At 52.0% G+C, this 15,925-nt stretch overlaps 1 protein-coding gene across 24 annotated transcripts in view; it reads right to left on the bottom strand.

Annotated features, from left to right (window-relative positions):
* Nucleotides 1–13,642, bottom strand: part of LRRFIP1 (LRR binding FLII interacting protein 1) — a 161,595-nt gene extending 147,953 nt beyond the window's left edge. For all 24 annotated transcript variants that reach the window (XM_055586572.1, XM_055586576.1, XM_055586577.1 and 21 more), the window contains exon 1: nucleotides 13,473–13,642. In XM_055586572.1, the coding sequence (XP_055442547.1) occupies nucleotides 13,473–13,568 (96 nt within the window). In that variant the 5' untranslated portion in view covers nucleotides 13,569–13,642. The remainder of the gene's footprint in view (nucleotides 1–13,472) is intronic.
* Nucleotides 13,643–15,925: the final 2,283 nt, after the last annotated feature.

Genomic DNA, 15,925 nt, shown 5'->3' with positions numbered 1-15,925 from the left:
GAGTAGGCGGGCCCTCAGAGTAACTTCTGGGAGGTTTAATTGGGAAAACTCCCAGGACCATGTGGTTTGGTCAGCTGGTGCTTTCTGCCCTCCTGGGGAGCAGCTGCAGCCACCGATCAGAGGTGAGAGCAAAGGAACCAGGTTTCTGGAGGCGAGGTGTGTGGTCCAGAGCTAAGGTACACTCCCAGTGGGAACAGGAAACACGATGGTTCTCCACAGGCTGCTCTGCCCTCTGGGGCCCTTGCGGTCGTCACTCCTGGGTGGAAGCCAGGGATGCTGCTAAACATTCTGCTATGTCCAGAAACCCTCCCCCCACCCCCGCATCCGGCCCAATGTCAGTAATCCCGAGGCTGGCAAACCCCGACACAAAAGAGGAAAAGCCCGAGAAAGTGGAGTGAAGATTTGGAAGGCTGTGTGGTCACCACCTCATCGTGGCTCATGTGGCCACTTCATTCTGGAGCTGGCTCCAGACACAGGTTAAAAATAGGCAGGTAGCTTAGTAGCTTCTGAGAGGTCAGATAAACCCAAAGATAAATGGCGCGGGACATGGCCTGGGTGAAGTGGGCCGTCATCTCCGGGACATTAACCAGAGGCCCGACACCAGGGCTTGGCTGCCTGACAGTAAAGGGGCTTGAAAAATCTGACAGCATCTTATTACTGGTTCTTCAGTTCAAGGCCAAGAAGCAAAAAACGATCGAAAGCGGAGGGTCCCTTCCATCTCAAGGCCAAAGAATTGAACACAAGCTCTAAAGTATAAGAAAGCACACAGGGTTCTGATACTAAACAAAGTTTATGGGGTTAGCGTATTTAAAGGGGTAGCAGTGAGAGCTTTTCCTCTGAGTTCATTGACCCAGAGCCAAGGGCTGTCTGTTTCCCCCGGCCCAACACACAGGAGATCGTCTCTCCTGTATTTTTCTGACACTTTTCCTATAGGCCACTCTCTTTCCTTATCTTGATCCTGGTCTCTCGTTACAGTCCTCATCTTATGAGGGAGGGTGGCTCAGTGGTAAAGAATCCACCTGCCAATCACCCCTGTCTCTGCATCAGTGATGCCCGGGGCACATCCTGGCCAGTCCAGCAGTACTGCTGTCCCTTGGTAGAGAGGAACACAGCCAGCAGGAGGGAGAAAATAACCACTATCCAGTTAGCGCCCACCAGGTACCCAGGCACCCACCAGAACCATCGTGTATTTCCTGTCCCCAGCAGATGCTCTCCATTTCCTGGCACAACTCATTACCACATGCATGCTCAGTTGCTCAGTCGTGTCCACCTCTTTTTGACCCCATGGACTGTAGCCCGCCAGGCTCGTCTGTCCATGGGATTCTCCAGGCAAGAATACTGCAGCGGGTTGCCATTTCCTCCTCCAGCGGATCTTCTTGGTCCAGGCATCGAACCTGAGTCTGCTGCTTCCTGCACTGGCAGGTGGATCCTTCACCACGGGGACACCAGGGAAGCTCCACTCATCACCACAACCGCATGGAAAACGTTATTCCTCTGTCATAGACAAAGGGAAGGAGACTCGGACTCACTAACTTGCCTACGGACACACGACTTCAAAAGCCTGACTGTGCTCCTCCCGCTGCCCGGTGCGTTCTCCCTGGGCTGGACTCACTTCCAGCCTGCGGGACGCCAGGCCTGTCCACCTGTCACCCCTCTCCTGATGAGAATCAACAGCTTCTGCAATAGAGAGCACACCTCCAGGACAGCAGATTTCAACAAAGAATAAATCATTGCTCAAGAGCTGTGCTGTCCAACACGGTAGCCACCAACCAGGGGTGTCTATTTATATTTAAAGGAAGTAAAACGAAGCATGAATTAAAATGCAGTTCCTTAGCTGTACTAGCTACATTTCAAGTGCTCGATAGCAACACAGCATAGACACAGAGCATCTCCATCATCACAGAAAGTCCTACTGGCCAGCTCTGCTCTGAGGGCTTCAGGGGTGACTTCAAGCTATATTTTAGGGCATCCAGGGTGGGGTTGTGTTAGTTGTTTAATCAATACGGAAATTCCATCTCTCCCAGTGTCAACCTGGAAAACTCCACATCTTCTCATGTGCCTGAAATGGTTAGAGAGAATAACTGACTCAACGGATATGAATTTGAGTAAACTCCGGGAGATAGTGAAGGACAGGGGAGCCTGGCATGCTGCAGTCCATGGGGGCGCAAAGAGTCGGACATGACTTAGTGACCGCACAACAAGTTCAGTTCAGTGGCTCAGCCGTGTCTGACTCTTTGCAACCTCATGGACTGCAGCACGTCAGGCCTCCCTGTCCATCACCAACTCCCAGAGCTTGCTCAAACTCATGTCCATAGTGTTGGTGATGCCATCCAGCCATCTCATCCTCTGTCGTCCCCTTCTCCTCCTGCCTTCAATCTTTCCCAGCATCAGGGTCTTTTCCAAAGAGTTGGCTCTTCGTATAGGGTGGTCAAAGTATTGGAGTTTCAGCTTCAGCATCAGTCCTTCCAATGAATATTCAGGACTGATTTCCTTTAGGATTGACTGGTTTGGTCTCCTTGCAGTCCAAGGGACTCTCAAGAGTCTTCTCCAACACCACAGTGCTGGATAAAGCACAAGCTGGAATCAAGATTACTGGAAGAAATACCAATAACCTCAGATATGCAGATGACATCACCCTTATGGCAGAAAGTGAACTAAAGAGCCTCTTGATGAAAGTGAAAGAGGAGAGTGAAAAAGTTGGCTTAAAATTCAACATTCAAAAAAAAAAAAAAACCAAAAAACTAAGATCATGGCATCTAGTCCCATCACTTCATGGCAAATAGATGGGGAAACAGTGGAAACAGTGAGAGACTTTATTTTCTTGGGCTCCAAAATCACAGCATGCAGCCGTGAAATCAAAAGATGCTTGCTCCTTGGAAGAAAAGCTATGACCAATCTAGAAAGCATATTAAAAGGCACAACAACAAGAGACATCACAAAAGAAGATACGAAGCAAAAAGTAATCAAGGGTAAGGGTGGAAAAATGAATAAACTTATGTGAGGGAGGTTAAAAGCCTAACGAACAACTTTAGATCTCCTGGTTTCTGCTTGCTGAAACAGTACTGTGACCACTGCGGGATTTTTCGTTCACTCCTCTGAGCCAAGGAGTGGGTGGGAACATCGCAACTTAATCCGCCAGGGGAGGCACTGGACGGCTCTGGCTCTGGCTCTTGCTGATCCAGGGGCTCACCCGCTGCCAAGACGGTATCACATTCTGCCTACCTAACCTCTCCAGGTATTTTCTATTTGTTTTATGGAAAATACCTCTCAGATCTTAAGAGAATTTTCCGAACCAACAAATGAATTCTTCTTGATGCCTGAAGCTATGAAAATCTTATTTTTTAAAATAACGCTGTTTGCTCACCTAATTTGACATTTTTCCACTCTGAGTAAAAGCACACAGTTGTGACCAGTTCTCCAGTTTGGGCTGCATGGACTTAACCTCTTCCTTGGTATAAGTCTCAAACTATTTTCCAACTTTCTTCTCAACCTCTTCTACCCCCTTCATCAAAAACAAAACTCCATCTCTAGGTACCAAATTAGAGAGGCTTGGTTTGTTCGCATTAAGCAGCATTTCCTCTGTGGTCAAGGTGCTGGCCTTGAAGACAGGGGGACTCGGGTTCAAATCCTGACTGTGTGCCGGTGCCCTGAGGAGCTACTTAAAGTCTGGGGCCAACACCTCCGCCACCCCACCGCACCCCAGGAGGTGTCCTGGCCGAATCTTGTGGTATTTACCCTCCTATGTACTCAGCTGTGTCTGACTCTTTGCGATCTCATAGACTGTTACCCACCAGCCTCCTCTGTGGCTCTCCTCTGGATTCTCCAGGCAAGAATACTGGGGTGGGTTGCCACTTCCTTCTCCCATGTCTCCTGCATTGGCAGGTGGGTTCTTTACCACTAGTGCCATCTGGGAAGCCCTCCTAGCCTTCCCTCAAATTGTCTCCCAGTTTTTTAGTGCCTCATCCTCATACATGAATGGATCCAAGGATCATCACACCTCTGGGAAGGGCTCCAAGGTTAAAGACAGAGGCCAAATCACACAAAGGACAGAAAGGAATAGACCATCACACAGGGAACAAAAGCAATTTTCAGGAACAATCAGAAAACCAAAATAAATACTCCTCAGAATGACAGAAAAAGGTACTGCATTAGTGACCAAAAAGGATGCTATAAAAATGGACCACAGAACCCAAACAAACAAACGGATACTCTTAGAAATAAAATATAGGACAAATAAGTTTAGTAGAAGGAGGGGAAGATAAAGCTGAGTAATCAGCCATAAAGTATCACCAAAATACAAAAAGCTAGAAAATAAGAGGAAAAAAGAAGCTAATTCTATCAACAGGAGTTTCTTTAAAAGAACAGAGCAAACAGTGGGAAGGGGAAATTTTTCAGAAAATATCCCAGAATTTTAGGATATACATTTCCAGATTGAATGAATGTAAAAATAAAATCCAGAATACTGAGAATCAAGAGAGGATCCTGAAAGCTTGTAGAGTGTAAAAATAGATGTTACACAAGATACTGAGAATATATAAGGCATCAAAATGATCAAAGCAATCCTGAAAGCTAGAATAAAATGGAAAAAAAGTCTTCATAATTATGGTAGGAAACAGTTAATTATACATTTTTGGTATTTATTATTTTATTTTATTAAATAGGTAATACAGAGCTTCCCTGGTGGCTCAGTGGTAAAGAGCCCACCTGGTAATACAGGAGACACGAGTCCCATCCCTGATCGGGAGGATTCCACACGCCGTGGAGCAACGAAGCCCGTGCAGCACAGCTGCTGAAGCCGCGCGCCTAGAGCCCTAGCTCCGCACCGAGAAGGCGCTACAATCAGAAGTCTGCACACTGCAGCTAGAGAGCAGTCCCCGCTTCCACGACTACAGAAGAGGCCGTGCAGCAGGGAAGACCCAGCAGAGCCAAAAATAAAGAGAGAAAATCACATAAAAATCAAATATCAAAGGAGTACAAAGTTACACTTAACAAATCTACGTTTCCACTTACATCTCCACATTGCTTTTATGTACTTTCTGCCAGTTTCCTTATGCAAATGCAGGCAAGTCACAGACCTCCTCACCTGAGCGATGGCATGCTATCTTCATTTTCTGCACATTGCTTTTTTTCCAGTTAACAATACACGCTGGAAATAATTTCAAAGTATACATAGAAATCTCTGTCATTCTTCAGAAAAAAATTATTCTAACCTAGAACTCTATACTCAGCTGAACTATCAAGTGTGAGGGTACAATAAAGACATTTTCAGACATGCAAGCGCTTAGAAAAGGTGCTCTCTCTCAAAAGCTACTGAAGGGTGTGTTCCAACAAAATGAGTTAGTAGCTCAAGAAAGAAGACAGTGCAGAATCCAGCACACACTGATGCATCGACAGCAACAAAGAAGCGGCAAAGGGGAGGGCAGCTGACACAAAGCCCGAGAGCACTCAGCGCAGACTGCACAGAGCTCTCGGGGGGAGATTTCCAGGAGGGCATAAAGTGGAACTGATAGATTCATTTAATCACATAGAAAATAATATTGCGAAGGTTTCTGTTCAAAAGCTCGTGAGAAATTAGGCATGAGAGATACACAAAGAGATGAGCGATTGGGGAAAAAAGGAAATAATGAACTCCAAAAAAAGCAGAAAGTTGTATAAAGAAAAACATAATCGTATACTTGTTGGCTCTGCACTTAGCGCTATCACACTACGTCATCACCACCAGTGTTCACTGAGCATGTTCTGGTCTCCTTCTGAGGTCTTCTCATGAAATACTTCATTTACCCCCATAAAACCCGGGAAGAAGCATACTCTTAAAATGTTCCCATCTTACAGATGAGGGAACAGAGACACAAAGTGGTTAAGGAACTTGCCTGAGGTCACAGAGTAAGTGGAAGGATCGGGGACTGAACCCAGGAAAAAGGAAAACTGACTTGGGCCCCCACACTCTTAACCAGTCTGTTGTTCTGCTAGCGGTCATTTATGAATCTATAAGCGCAATGTCACTATGACGTGAAGAAGAGGGGGGAGAAAGCGGGGAGTGAGCCTGAGCTAGACCCACAGACCCAAGTCCTCCCCTCCAATCAGGAGGCCGGCACGTGGTGCTGACAGTTGAAAATCAATGAATAGTGCACACGCGTATTATTTACAAATGGGGGGCCCATTACCAGGTCATTTAGGGTCTTATAAGGCCGTTAGCCAGTCCATCCTAAAGGAAATCAGCTTTGAATACTCATTGGAAGGACTGTTGCTGAAGCTGAAGCTCCAATACTTTGGCCACCTAATGTGAAGAGCTGAGTCACTGGAAAAAACCCTGATGCTGGGAAAGATTGAAGGTGGGAGGAGAAAGGGATGACAGAGGATGAGATGGTTGGATGGCATCACCGACTCAATGGACATGAATTTGAGCAAACTCTGGGAGACAGTGGAGGACAGAAGAGCCTGGGTGCTACCGTCCATGGGGTTGTTGAATGAACAACAACAAAGCCCATTAAGAGCTTGGCTTTTACTGAGGGATATGGAAAGCCATTATGACACAATCTGACATGTTTTAGAAGGACCATCCAGCTGTTGTGTGGAGAATGGCCTGAGAATATGGGACCAGGGTGAAAACAAACATTACTTTAATGACATAAAATTAATTTTTAAAGATGAAAGTGTGAAAAAAAAAAGAGGAGGAGGAGAAACAGTAAGTACCGCACAATTGCACTCATCTCATGTCACATGCTAGTAAAGTAATGCTCAAAATTCTCCAAGCCAGCCTTCAGCAACACGTGAACTGTGAACTTCCAGATGTTCAAGCTGGTTTTAGAAAAGGCAGAGGAACCAAAGATCAAATTGCCAACATCTGCTGGATCATCGAAAAAGAAGAGAGTTCCAGAAAAACATCTATTTCTGCTTTATTGACTATGCCAAAGCCTTTGACTGTGTGGATCACAATAAACTGTGGAAAATTCTTCAAGAGATGGGAATACCAGACCACCTGACCTGCCTCTTGAGAAATTTGTATGCAGGTCAGGAAGCAACAGTTAGAACTGGACATGGAACAACACACTGGTTTCAAATAGGAAAAGGAGTACGTCAAGGCTGTATATTGTCACCCTGCTTATTTAACTTATATGCAGAGTACATCATGAGAAATGCTGGACTTGAAGAAGCACAAGCTGGAATTAAGATTGCTGGGAGAAATATCAATAACCTCAGATATGCAGATGACACCACCCTTATGGCAGAAAGTGAAGAGGAACTCAAAAGCCTCTTGATGAAAGTGAAAGAGGAGAGTGAAAAAGTTGGCGTAAAACTCAACATTTAGAAAACGAAGATCATGGCATCTGGTCCCATCACTTCATGGGAAATATATGGGGAAACAGTGGAAACAGCATCAGACTTTATTTTTGGGGGCTCCAAAACCACTGCAGATGGTGACTGCAGCCATGAAATGAAAAGACGCTTACTCCTTGGAAGAAAAGTTATGACCAGCATATTGAAAAGCAGAGACATTACTTTGCCAAAAAAGGTCCGTCTACTCAAGGCTATGGTTTTTCCAGTGGTCATGTATGGATGTGAGAGTTGGACTGTTAAGAAAGCTGAGTGCTGAAGAATTGATGCTTTTGAACTGTGGTGTTGGAGAAGACTCTTGAGAGTCCCTTGGACTGCATGGAGATCCAACCAGTCCATTCTGAAGGAGATCAGCCCTGGGATTTCTTTGGAAGGAATGATGCTGAAGCTGAAACTCCAGTGCTTTGGCCACCTGATGTGAAGAGTTGACTCATTGGAAAAGACTCTGATGCTGGGAGGGATTGGGGGCAGGAGGAGAAGAGGACGACAGAAGATGAGATGGCTGATGGCATCACCGACTCAATGGACGTGAGTCTGAGTGAACTCCGGGAGTTGGTGATGGACTGGGGGGCCTGGTGTGCTGTGATTCATGGGGTCGCAGAGAGTCGGACACGACTGAGCGACTGAACTGAACTGAACATGCAATGTTAAGCCTGATGGTTCAGAGGGCAGTTGAGGACAACAGTGCCTGAGATGGGAAGCAAGTCAGCTTAACTGCAGGGCACCGCCTGGAATAGGGCCTTGCGTGGAGCCAAGACTCTGATCCAGGAAACAGCCTGGACGATGACCTGACACCTCTGAGTTACTAGATGACCTCAGACAAGTCACCGAGCATCTTGAAGCGGTTTCTCCACGTCCAACAGAGATGCTCTAAACTCTTCCGATGGGATGGCATACACTTACAGGGGAGAAGCTTCTGGGAGTCCCTGACCCACCTCAGATCTTAAAAGCACCCTCGGTCGCCACCTCTCCCCCATGTCCCTCCTGAACCCTGACAAGGCTCACAGGTGACAGGCTCAGTGAGAACCCAGGTCCCTGATGGTCACTCTATGGAGCAGATGCTTCAGGTCCTCCACACGCATTCACAGCCCCGACTACTAAACCCATGAGTCATCACAGAGTTGCCCAGAAAAGGGACAGGGAGACAGCTGGCCCTCTGACAGAAATAGCCGTGGGGCGGGGCCCACAGATCATGGGAGCCCAGCAGGACTGCCCACCCCCCATCCAGAACCGTCTTGTCGGGAATCAGCCCCAGGTCACAGGCAGGGTGCGGGCCATTCCCCTGACAGCTCAGACCGTGACACACATCCACTCGGAAGGCTCATCTTGTCATATTCCTAATGCCTGTTACTGATGCACCAAGATATGATCGTCTCAGGACGACGAGCCGGGGAGGAGCCCGGGGTCACCCCACAGTGGTTGCATTAGAACTGGGGGGAACTGGGGGCGGGGGTGGAGGTGTCTGAAGGCCCCTCACCTCTTCCCACCCTGGAAGGAGGGGCTCTGACACCACCCCAGTCCCAAACCGCTGGCCACACTGGATAGATTTCACCCTCCGGTCCAAACGGTCTGCATGCACTGGCCAGCTTCAGACAAGCAAACTTGTTGGGGAGAAACAAGTGAAGGTGATGGTTCAAATGGAGGGAAACCAGCTGCAGGAAGCCCATATTGTAGATGCCACCCCCTTGTGACCTCACCCGAGGGCACGGGCCGTGCCACCCCCGTGTGACCTCACCCAAGGGCACGGGCCGTGCCCGCACACCAGCAGCCTGCATCGTGCCGTCAGGGCTCACTTCTGACTCCAGAGGAGTCAGACCTGCCTGCCAAGAGCCGGAAGAAGGGGAAGCGGGGGTCCAACGGAACCAGACTTTGGGGCCGCTCTACACAGAGGCCCACGCCCAAACTGGGCCCTCAAATGGCCTCAAGACTGGACTGGAAAAGCGGTCAGGGTCCTTCAGAACAGGGTGATCTCTCTGGGGCTATTTGGGAAGGATGAGGGGTGGGAGCACAGCAAGTGACCAGGAGCTTTAGGACAGAACATTTTGTATTCGTGGGACCACCCAGAGTGAGGCAAGGAGGCTGTCCTAAGCTAGGTGGCCAGAAGTGGAGCCCGGGGCTGGGGTTTGGAGGTGAGTGTTCTGTCCAGGGAGCACTGTCAGTGGGGGGCGGTGAGGGGCTGGGGGGAAGGGAGGTGGCCTCAGTGGAGCCTGCCCTTGGGCCCTCCCTTGGGGGCCGTGGAGGGTGACCTGCACCCCGTTGTCGGTTCCTTTAGGAGGCAAATGGGTGGGGTGGGGCTTCCTGCATCCTCACTCCCCTGGGTCAGTTGCTGGCCCTGGGGTACGAGGTCTTAACTCCCCTCCCCGGAAAGGTTGACCCTTATGGGGCCATGGGCGCTTCTCTAGTGAAGGGGAGGGGTCATAAACCCAGAACAGCTGCTCTCACAGGTCAGGGGTCAACTTCCGCCAATAGGGGGGAACCTGGGAAGTACCCTGGTGGGGGTACCCCGAGGGCAGCGTCCCAGCGAGACTACCTTGGAGAGGAGGCCACAGTCGTGGGGGGTCGCTGTGCTGTGAGAGAGGAAGGAAACCCCACCAGCGTTCACTGGACGGTGAGCTCACCCAAGGGCCGGTCTCCTGCAGCCTGCAGAGCCGACGTCCTTGTACTGGAAACGCAAATGGCTGGTGTTCTGAGACAACACGCTCGCACTCCCGGCGGAGCATGGGATGAGAGGTGTGGATGCTACCAGAATCCTGAGCAGAACGCTCAAGGCGGTGGGAGAGAAAACTACATCTGCTTTCAGACACGCCTCCCCGGGGGTGAGAGACATGCTGCCCCAGCGTCTCAAGGTAGCTTACTGGACCTTCTTCCTGTAAACATGTTGCCTGAATCCCACCTCAGACAGCGAGAAATAAGCCACTCCTGCAAACGCATCTGCAGCGTTTTCAAGTTACAGCTCCATTTACTATCAACTTGCCTGGAGTGAGACCATAAGGGAACTGCGGAAATATAAAAGCAGAGCTTCCACTGGGTCCCTGCTTCCTGTTCCTCCACATAGAGAGTCCGAAGCCATCGAGGGGGATGCAGCCAGCTCTCCACTGTGGTCCTGCCCCCGTTCCCCGCTGCCCCCCTCACACCCCACCCCCGTCCCCATTGCTCCCTGTCCCTGCCCGACTCCATCATCGCAGCCTGGAATTCACTTATCCTCTGAGTGCACATTCCTGGGGGCCTGCCTGACCCAAGCCTGCCCCACCCCCTGCCACTTTTCTGAGGCCTCTTGATTTTTTCCGTCAGGCCCCCCAAGAGCTTCGGGGGAGGCCACGTCCCCCCATTTCCCATTTCCAGGAGAGGCCTGATTGATCACTGGTAACCTTCCCTGCCCTGCCCCCGTGCCGCGGTCAGAGAGCTTGGCTGTCCTGGTCAGAGAGCTTGGCTCAGGAGTGGCGGGGGAGACTTGCGAGATTTGTCAGGGAAGATGCTTCCAGCTCCCAGGACAGAGCCACCAGAAGAGATGGGGCATGTGGGTTCGGAGGGGTGGGCAGTGTCTGCTAAAGCAAGGCAGCCTGAGGATGAGGCCACCTGCAGAGACGCCCAGCAGAGCCGGCTGCAGAAACGCTGTGGAGACCAGGGGCCACCACCCTGGGGACGGTGCCTGGAGAATCTGCCCTCCAGCCAGAACATTTCCCCTCGTGGAGGCCAGTCCAGGTCAGGGTTTCTTCAAGAATAACGCAAAATGCCACTTCCTCCAGGGAGCCGCCTCTGATTGCTACTCTTAGTCCCATCGATCAATTGTTACTCTCTCATTTCCAAACCTTCAGGGGCCAATATCCTTTTAATCTCAGATCTCTTCCTGTCTTCTATTATTGTCATGCTCTAAGTCAGACCCCAACTCCTCAAGGGCGGATGCTCTTTAAGTCCATCCCTGAATCCCAGTCTCCCTAGGACAGGGCTTCAGAAAGAGCAGCATGTATCTGCTGAGTCAATGAGCAAATGAGAAAGTATTCATATGAAACTTTAAAATAATTTTGTTGATTTTTATAAGAACTCTCTAGAACTCCATGGTGAATAGATATTTGCCATTTGAATAGTGATTCTAATTTTCACAGTTGGGAGACAGAATTCAGTTGGCAGTAAAATGTATTTGCATCGGTTCCTTCCAACATGACAGATAGCTGCCACTCAGCACTCGGAACAGCTACATGGCCGGGGTTATTGGGACGCTGCAAGCCTGTAGTCCTTACATCTAGCCAGTGACTCACTTTACGTCTGCTGCTCACTTCCGTTACTCCTGACAGCCTCAGGGGAGGTCTTTTTCCCATTTTAAAGATGAAAAAACAGAGACCGGGAAGGGGCTGACTAGGATAGCACAGAGGAGTTGTGTGCAGCTCCAGTCCTGGGTCTGACGCCCGTGTCTGAATTTGTCACCGCCAACTGCGTCCCCAGGCTGGGAGGCAGGCCCGTGGGTGCCCGGTTACTCTGCACCTCAAGGCTCTCCCCCCAGGAGCATCCCTTGGCTTTTCCTTTCAGTCTGTTTTAATAAAATCCAGCAGACACGGGGTGGACTTCGGGACCCTCAGTCTCCTTCCTCTGTCTGCAACTACTGCTGGAAAGACAAGGCCCACGGATCGTGTCACCTCAGGCCTCCCGGAGAACACCTGTTTGGTTTTATGTTTAAACACTTACTTACATGACCGTCTTCACAGGGGTGGGGATTATGTTCAAGCTGCTACATTTAGCAAGCGCCTATATTTAGCCACATGTACTGTAAGTGCCTCGTACCCCTTAGGTTTTTTAGGCAATATAACAGAGACTTAGCAGCACTTACTATGTGCCCGGCTCTGTGTTGAACGCTGGGGATGCGAAATGAGTAAGACGGTGCCTGCCTCGTGGCCGCCTTCCACGGGGGTCGGACAGGTGAACAGAAATGGCTGAAGCCACGTGACCACCACGGCAGGTGTAGGGAGCAAAACCTAGAGGAGCCCGAGTGCAGGCGGGGAGACCTCTGCCTGGGCTGATGGGGGAGGTCCCACACAGGACACAAATCTACCATGGGTTTTAAGGGCTGAATAGGAGTTTTCCTGGAAAGCCCAGTTTCTTCCCACATGGAGAAAAATAAACGCATTTATTCATTCAATATTCAACAAATACTGAGCGACAGCCACGAGTCCATAAAAGCCAATCATCTAAGAACTGGTACTAGAGTGGACCTCCATAAATAGCTGAGTGAGGCAACCAGACACCGCAGTCTACACCGCCTGGAGGTTTTTCCACGTGATGATAAAGACATGTAGACAGCCTCTCCATCACACTCCAACACTTGGAAGAGAGTGGATGGGGAGGGGGGCCTGTCTACAGTGAGCACGCTGGCTAGGCAATCCAGAAGGCGTACAAAGGTGTTCTGTGACATGACAAGCCAAGCTCTGTCCCCTGTGGGCCCCAAGAGTCTCACCCCTTCCCAGGGAACCTGCTGTCCCGGGTCTCCCTGGCATCTTTCCCCTGCGGTTTGTTTAGCCCAAAGGTTGAATTCTTGTGGGAAGAAAAGGCGTTTGTACAAGTCACCCTAGCGGGGCTCCTTTAATTTGCACACTTCAAGTTCATCATCGACCGTCATAATAAACTCTGCCCTGGAAACTTTAATGAGAACCTCAGCGTGCCTGGGCCCGCTTTAAGCCTCGGTCCAGAAACGAGATCCAGGGAGACCCCAGTTCGCGCCCCAGCTGGCCCCTGTGTGACAATCGAGACGACAGCGGGTCACACACAGGAGCCGGGTCATTTCGCCAGGGCCATGTGCCCTCCGGGGACTGTCCGCAGGCCTCCGGGGGTCGGGCCTACGTCACCCCCACGATGCGGCGAACAACCCAGTCGGGCGCTCGCCCCCCACCAGGCCGGCCCGAGGCCACCGTGCGCAGGGGGGGCGGCACCCCAGTTCCGCTCGGCGAGGGGGCGGCGGCCGGACGGGGCCGGGGGCCTGGGGGTAGGGCTCGGTGTCGCCTGCCCGTTCCCGCGGCGAAGGACCCGCGCCCGACCCACCGAGGTGCCGGTCCGGCCCGCGCCCCGCCCGCCGAGCCGGCGGACGGACGCCCGACAGCTGCGGCGGAGCCCGGCGCCCGCGCCCCGCTCCGGCCGGGCCCCGCGCTCACCTCGCGTGCGATCTGGTTCAGCGCGTCGTCCTCTGCCGTCAGCCGCTCCCGGTTGGGGAGCCGCTTGCGCCCCGAGCCCTGCGTGCCCATGTCCATCGGCCGCGTCTCCCGCTGCGCCGCGGGACCCTGGCTCCGCCGCCCGCGCCCCTCTGGCCGCCCTGCCCCGCTCCGCCCCGCCCTCCGCCGGCGTCATGGCGTCAGCGGGCGCGGGCCGGGGACGCGGGGACGCGGGGACAGGGGCTGGGGACGCCCGGGGAGGGGGACGCGGGGACCGGGGCTGCAGGGACTGCAGGGACCCCGGGGCGCGCCAGATGGGCACCCGGGCGCTGGGGGCCTGGGTCTGGGGACGCCCGGGGAAGGGGGTCACGGAGACCCGGGCTGCGGGGACTGCAGGGACGCGGGGGACAGGGACTGGGGAGCCTGAAGCGGAGTCGGGGTGAAGGGACACGGGGACCGGGGCGAGCCAGATGGGGACCTGGGCGCTGGGGGCTGGAGTCTGGGGATTCCCAGAGAGAGGGGCACCGGGACCCGGGCTGCGGGGATGCGCCGAAGGAGGACCGGGGAGCCGGGTGCGCTGGGACTCCAGGGGCCAGGGATCCAGGCGCTGGGGGCTAGGTGCGCGGGGACGCCTGGGGACCGTGAGCGTGGAGATTCGGGAGGTTTGGGACCGCTGGGAGTCAGGGGAGGGGCATGAGGATGCGTGGGGCAAGGGGACTGGGGGCTCCAGTGGGAAATGGGGCTGGGGGAGCGAGAGCAAGGCGGAGGCGCAGGGACATGGGGACTACGAGGACTGGGGATTCCAGTGGGAGGCAGGGATGGGGGTGCGGGAGGACAGGGGACAGTGAACAGGAAAATGGCAGGAGGCCTGGGATGGCTCAGGGTGGGGAGCTTGTGGGCGCCAGGGAGGGGGTGATGGGGGCTCGGGTCGTTGTGGGGACGGGGAGCAAGCCATGGCAGACGATTCAGAGAAAGGAGGCGGAGCCCGAGATGCCTGGAGCCCCCAGGGTTTGGGTTGGCCTGATGGGGAACCCTGGAGGGTGGACTTCCCTGGCAATCCTGGGCTGACGTCCCCAGGGCAGGGGCTACCGCTTGTGTCTGGACCTCAGCGAGGACAGGGGAGGACTCGAAGTGATTGGGTTGCAGAAAGGGGTTTGTACAAACGGGTGGGTGTAGGGACCTGGTTCAAACCTACACCCCAGGTGAGATGGGATCTGACCTCACAGATGGAGTCAGGTCTCAGTTCAGTTCAGTCACTCAGGCGTGTCTGACTCCTTGGGACCCCATGGACTGCAGCACACAAGGCCTCCCTGTCCATTGCCAACCCCTGGAGTTTACTCAGACTCACGGCCATTGAGTTGGTGATGCCACCCAACCATCTCATCCTCTGTCGTCCCCTTCTCCTCCTGCCTTCAATCTTTCCCAGCACCAGGGTCTTTTCCAGTGACTCACTTCTTTGCATCAGGTGGCCAAAGTATTGGAGTTTCAGCTTCAGCATCAGTCCTCCAATGAATATTCAGGACTGATTTTGGTTGGATCTCCTTGCAGTCCAAGGGACCCTCAAGAGTCTTCTCCAACACCACAGTTCAAAAGCATCTATTTTTCGGTGCTAAGCTTTCTTTATAGTCCAACTCTCACATCCATACATGACCACTGGAGAAACCATAGCCTTGACTAGAGAGACCTTTGTTGGCAAAGTAATGTCTCTGCTTTTTATTGTGCTAAGTTGGTCCTAACTTTTCTTTCAAGGAGCGAGAGTCTTTTAATTTCATGGCTGCAGTCACCATCTGCAGTGATTTTGGATCCTCCAAAATATTTTGTCACTGTTTCCACTGTTTCCCCACCTATTCAGCATGAAGTGACAGGACCGGATGCCATGATCTTCGTTTTCTGAATGTTGAGCTTTAAGCCAACTTTTTCACTCTCCTTTTTCACTTTCATCAAGAGGCTTTTTAGTTCTTCACTTTCTGCTGTAAGGGTGGTGTCATCTGCATATCTGAGGTTACTGATATTTCTCCTGGCAATCTTGATTCCAGCTTGTGCTTCATCCAGCCCAGCATTTCACATTTTACTCTACATATAAGTTAAATAAGCAGGGCGTTCAGCTCTGGCTCTAGTCTACCAGGCTGTGGGATCTGGCCACCACCAAACCCCCATCCCACCCCCTCCGCTGAGCCTTAGAGCACATTCAGAAACCCTGTGTTGATGGCGCTTCCTTCTTCAGGGGCATGTTTTCTGGGACTTGTCACTTCATTCCTGTGTCCCCATCTTCTAGGAAAAGCCCTGACAGGTCAGCTATTCTCAGGAAGTAGATGTTGAAAAAGGAATGACTTCACCTGAGCTTTACCTTCCATAACCTGAGCTTTACCTTCCACGCTCTAAAGGTGGGTTTAAAAATAACTCAGAGGTATAGTTTATTTATGGGCTTCCCTGGTGGCTCAGAAGGTAAAGAATCT

Source organism: Bubalus kerabau, chromosome 6 (genome assembly GCF_029407905.1).
Source record: "Bubalus kerabau isolate K-KA32 ecotype Philippines breed swamp buffalo chromosome 6, PCC_UOA_SB_1v2, whole genome shotgun sequence".
NCBI lineage: Eukaryota > Metazoa > Chordata > Mammalia > Artiodactyla > Bovidae > Bubalus > Bubalus kerabau.
This window is presented reverse-complemented; position numbering and strand designations above follow the sequence as displayed.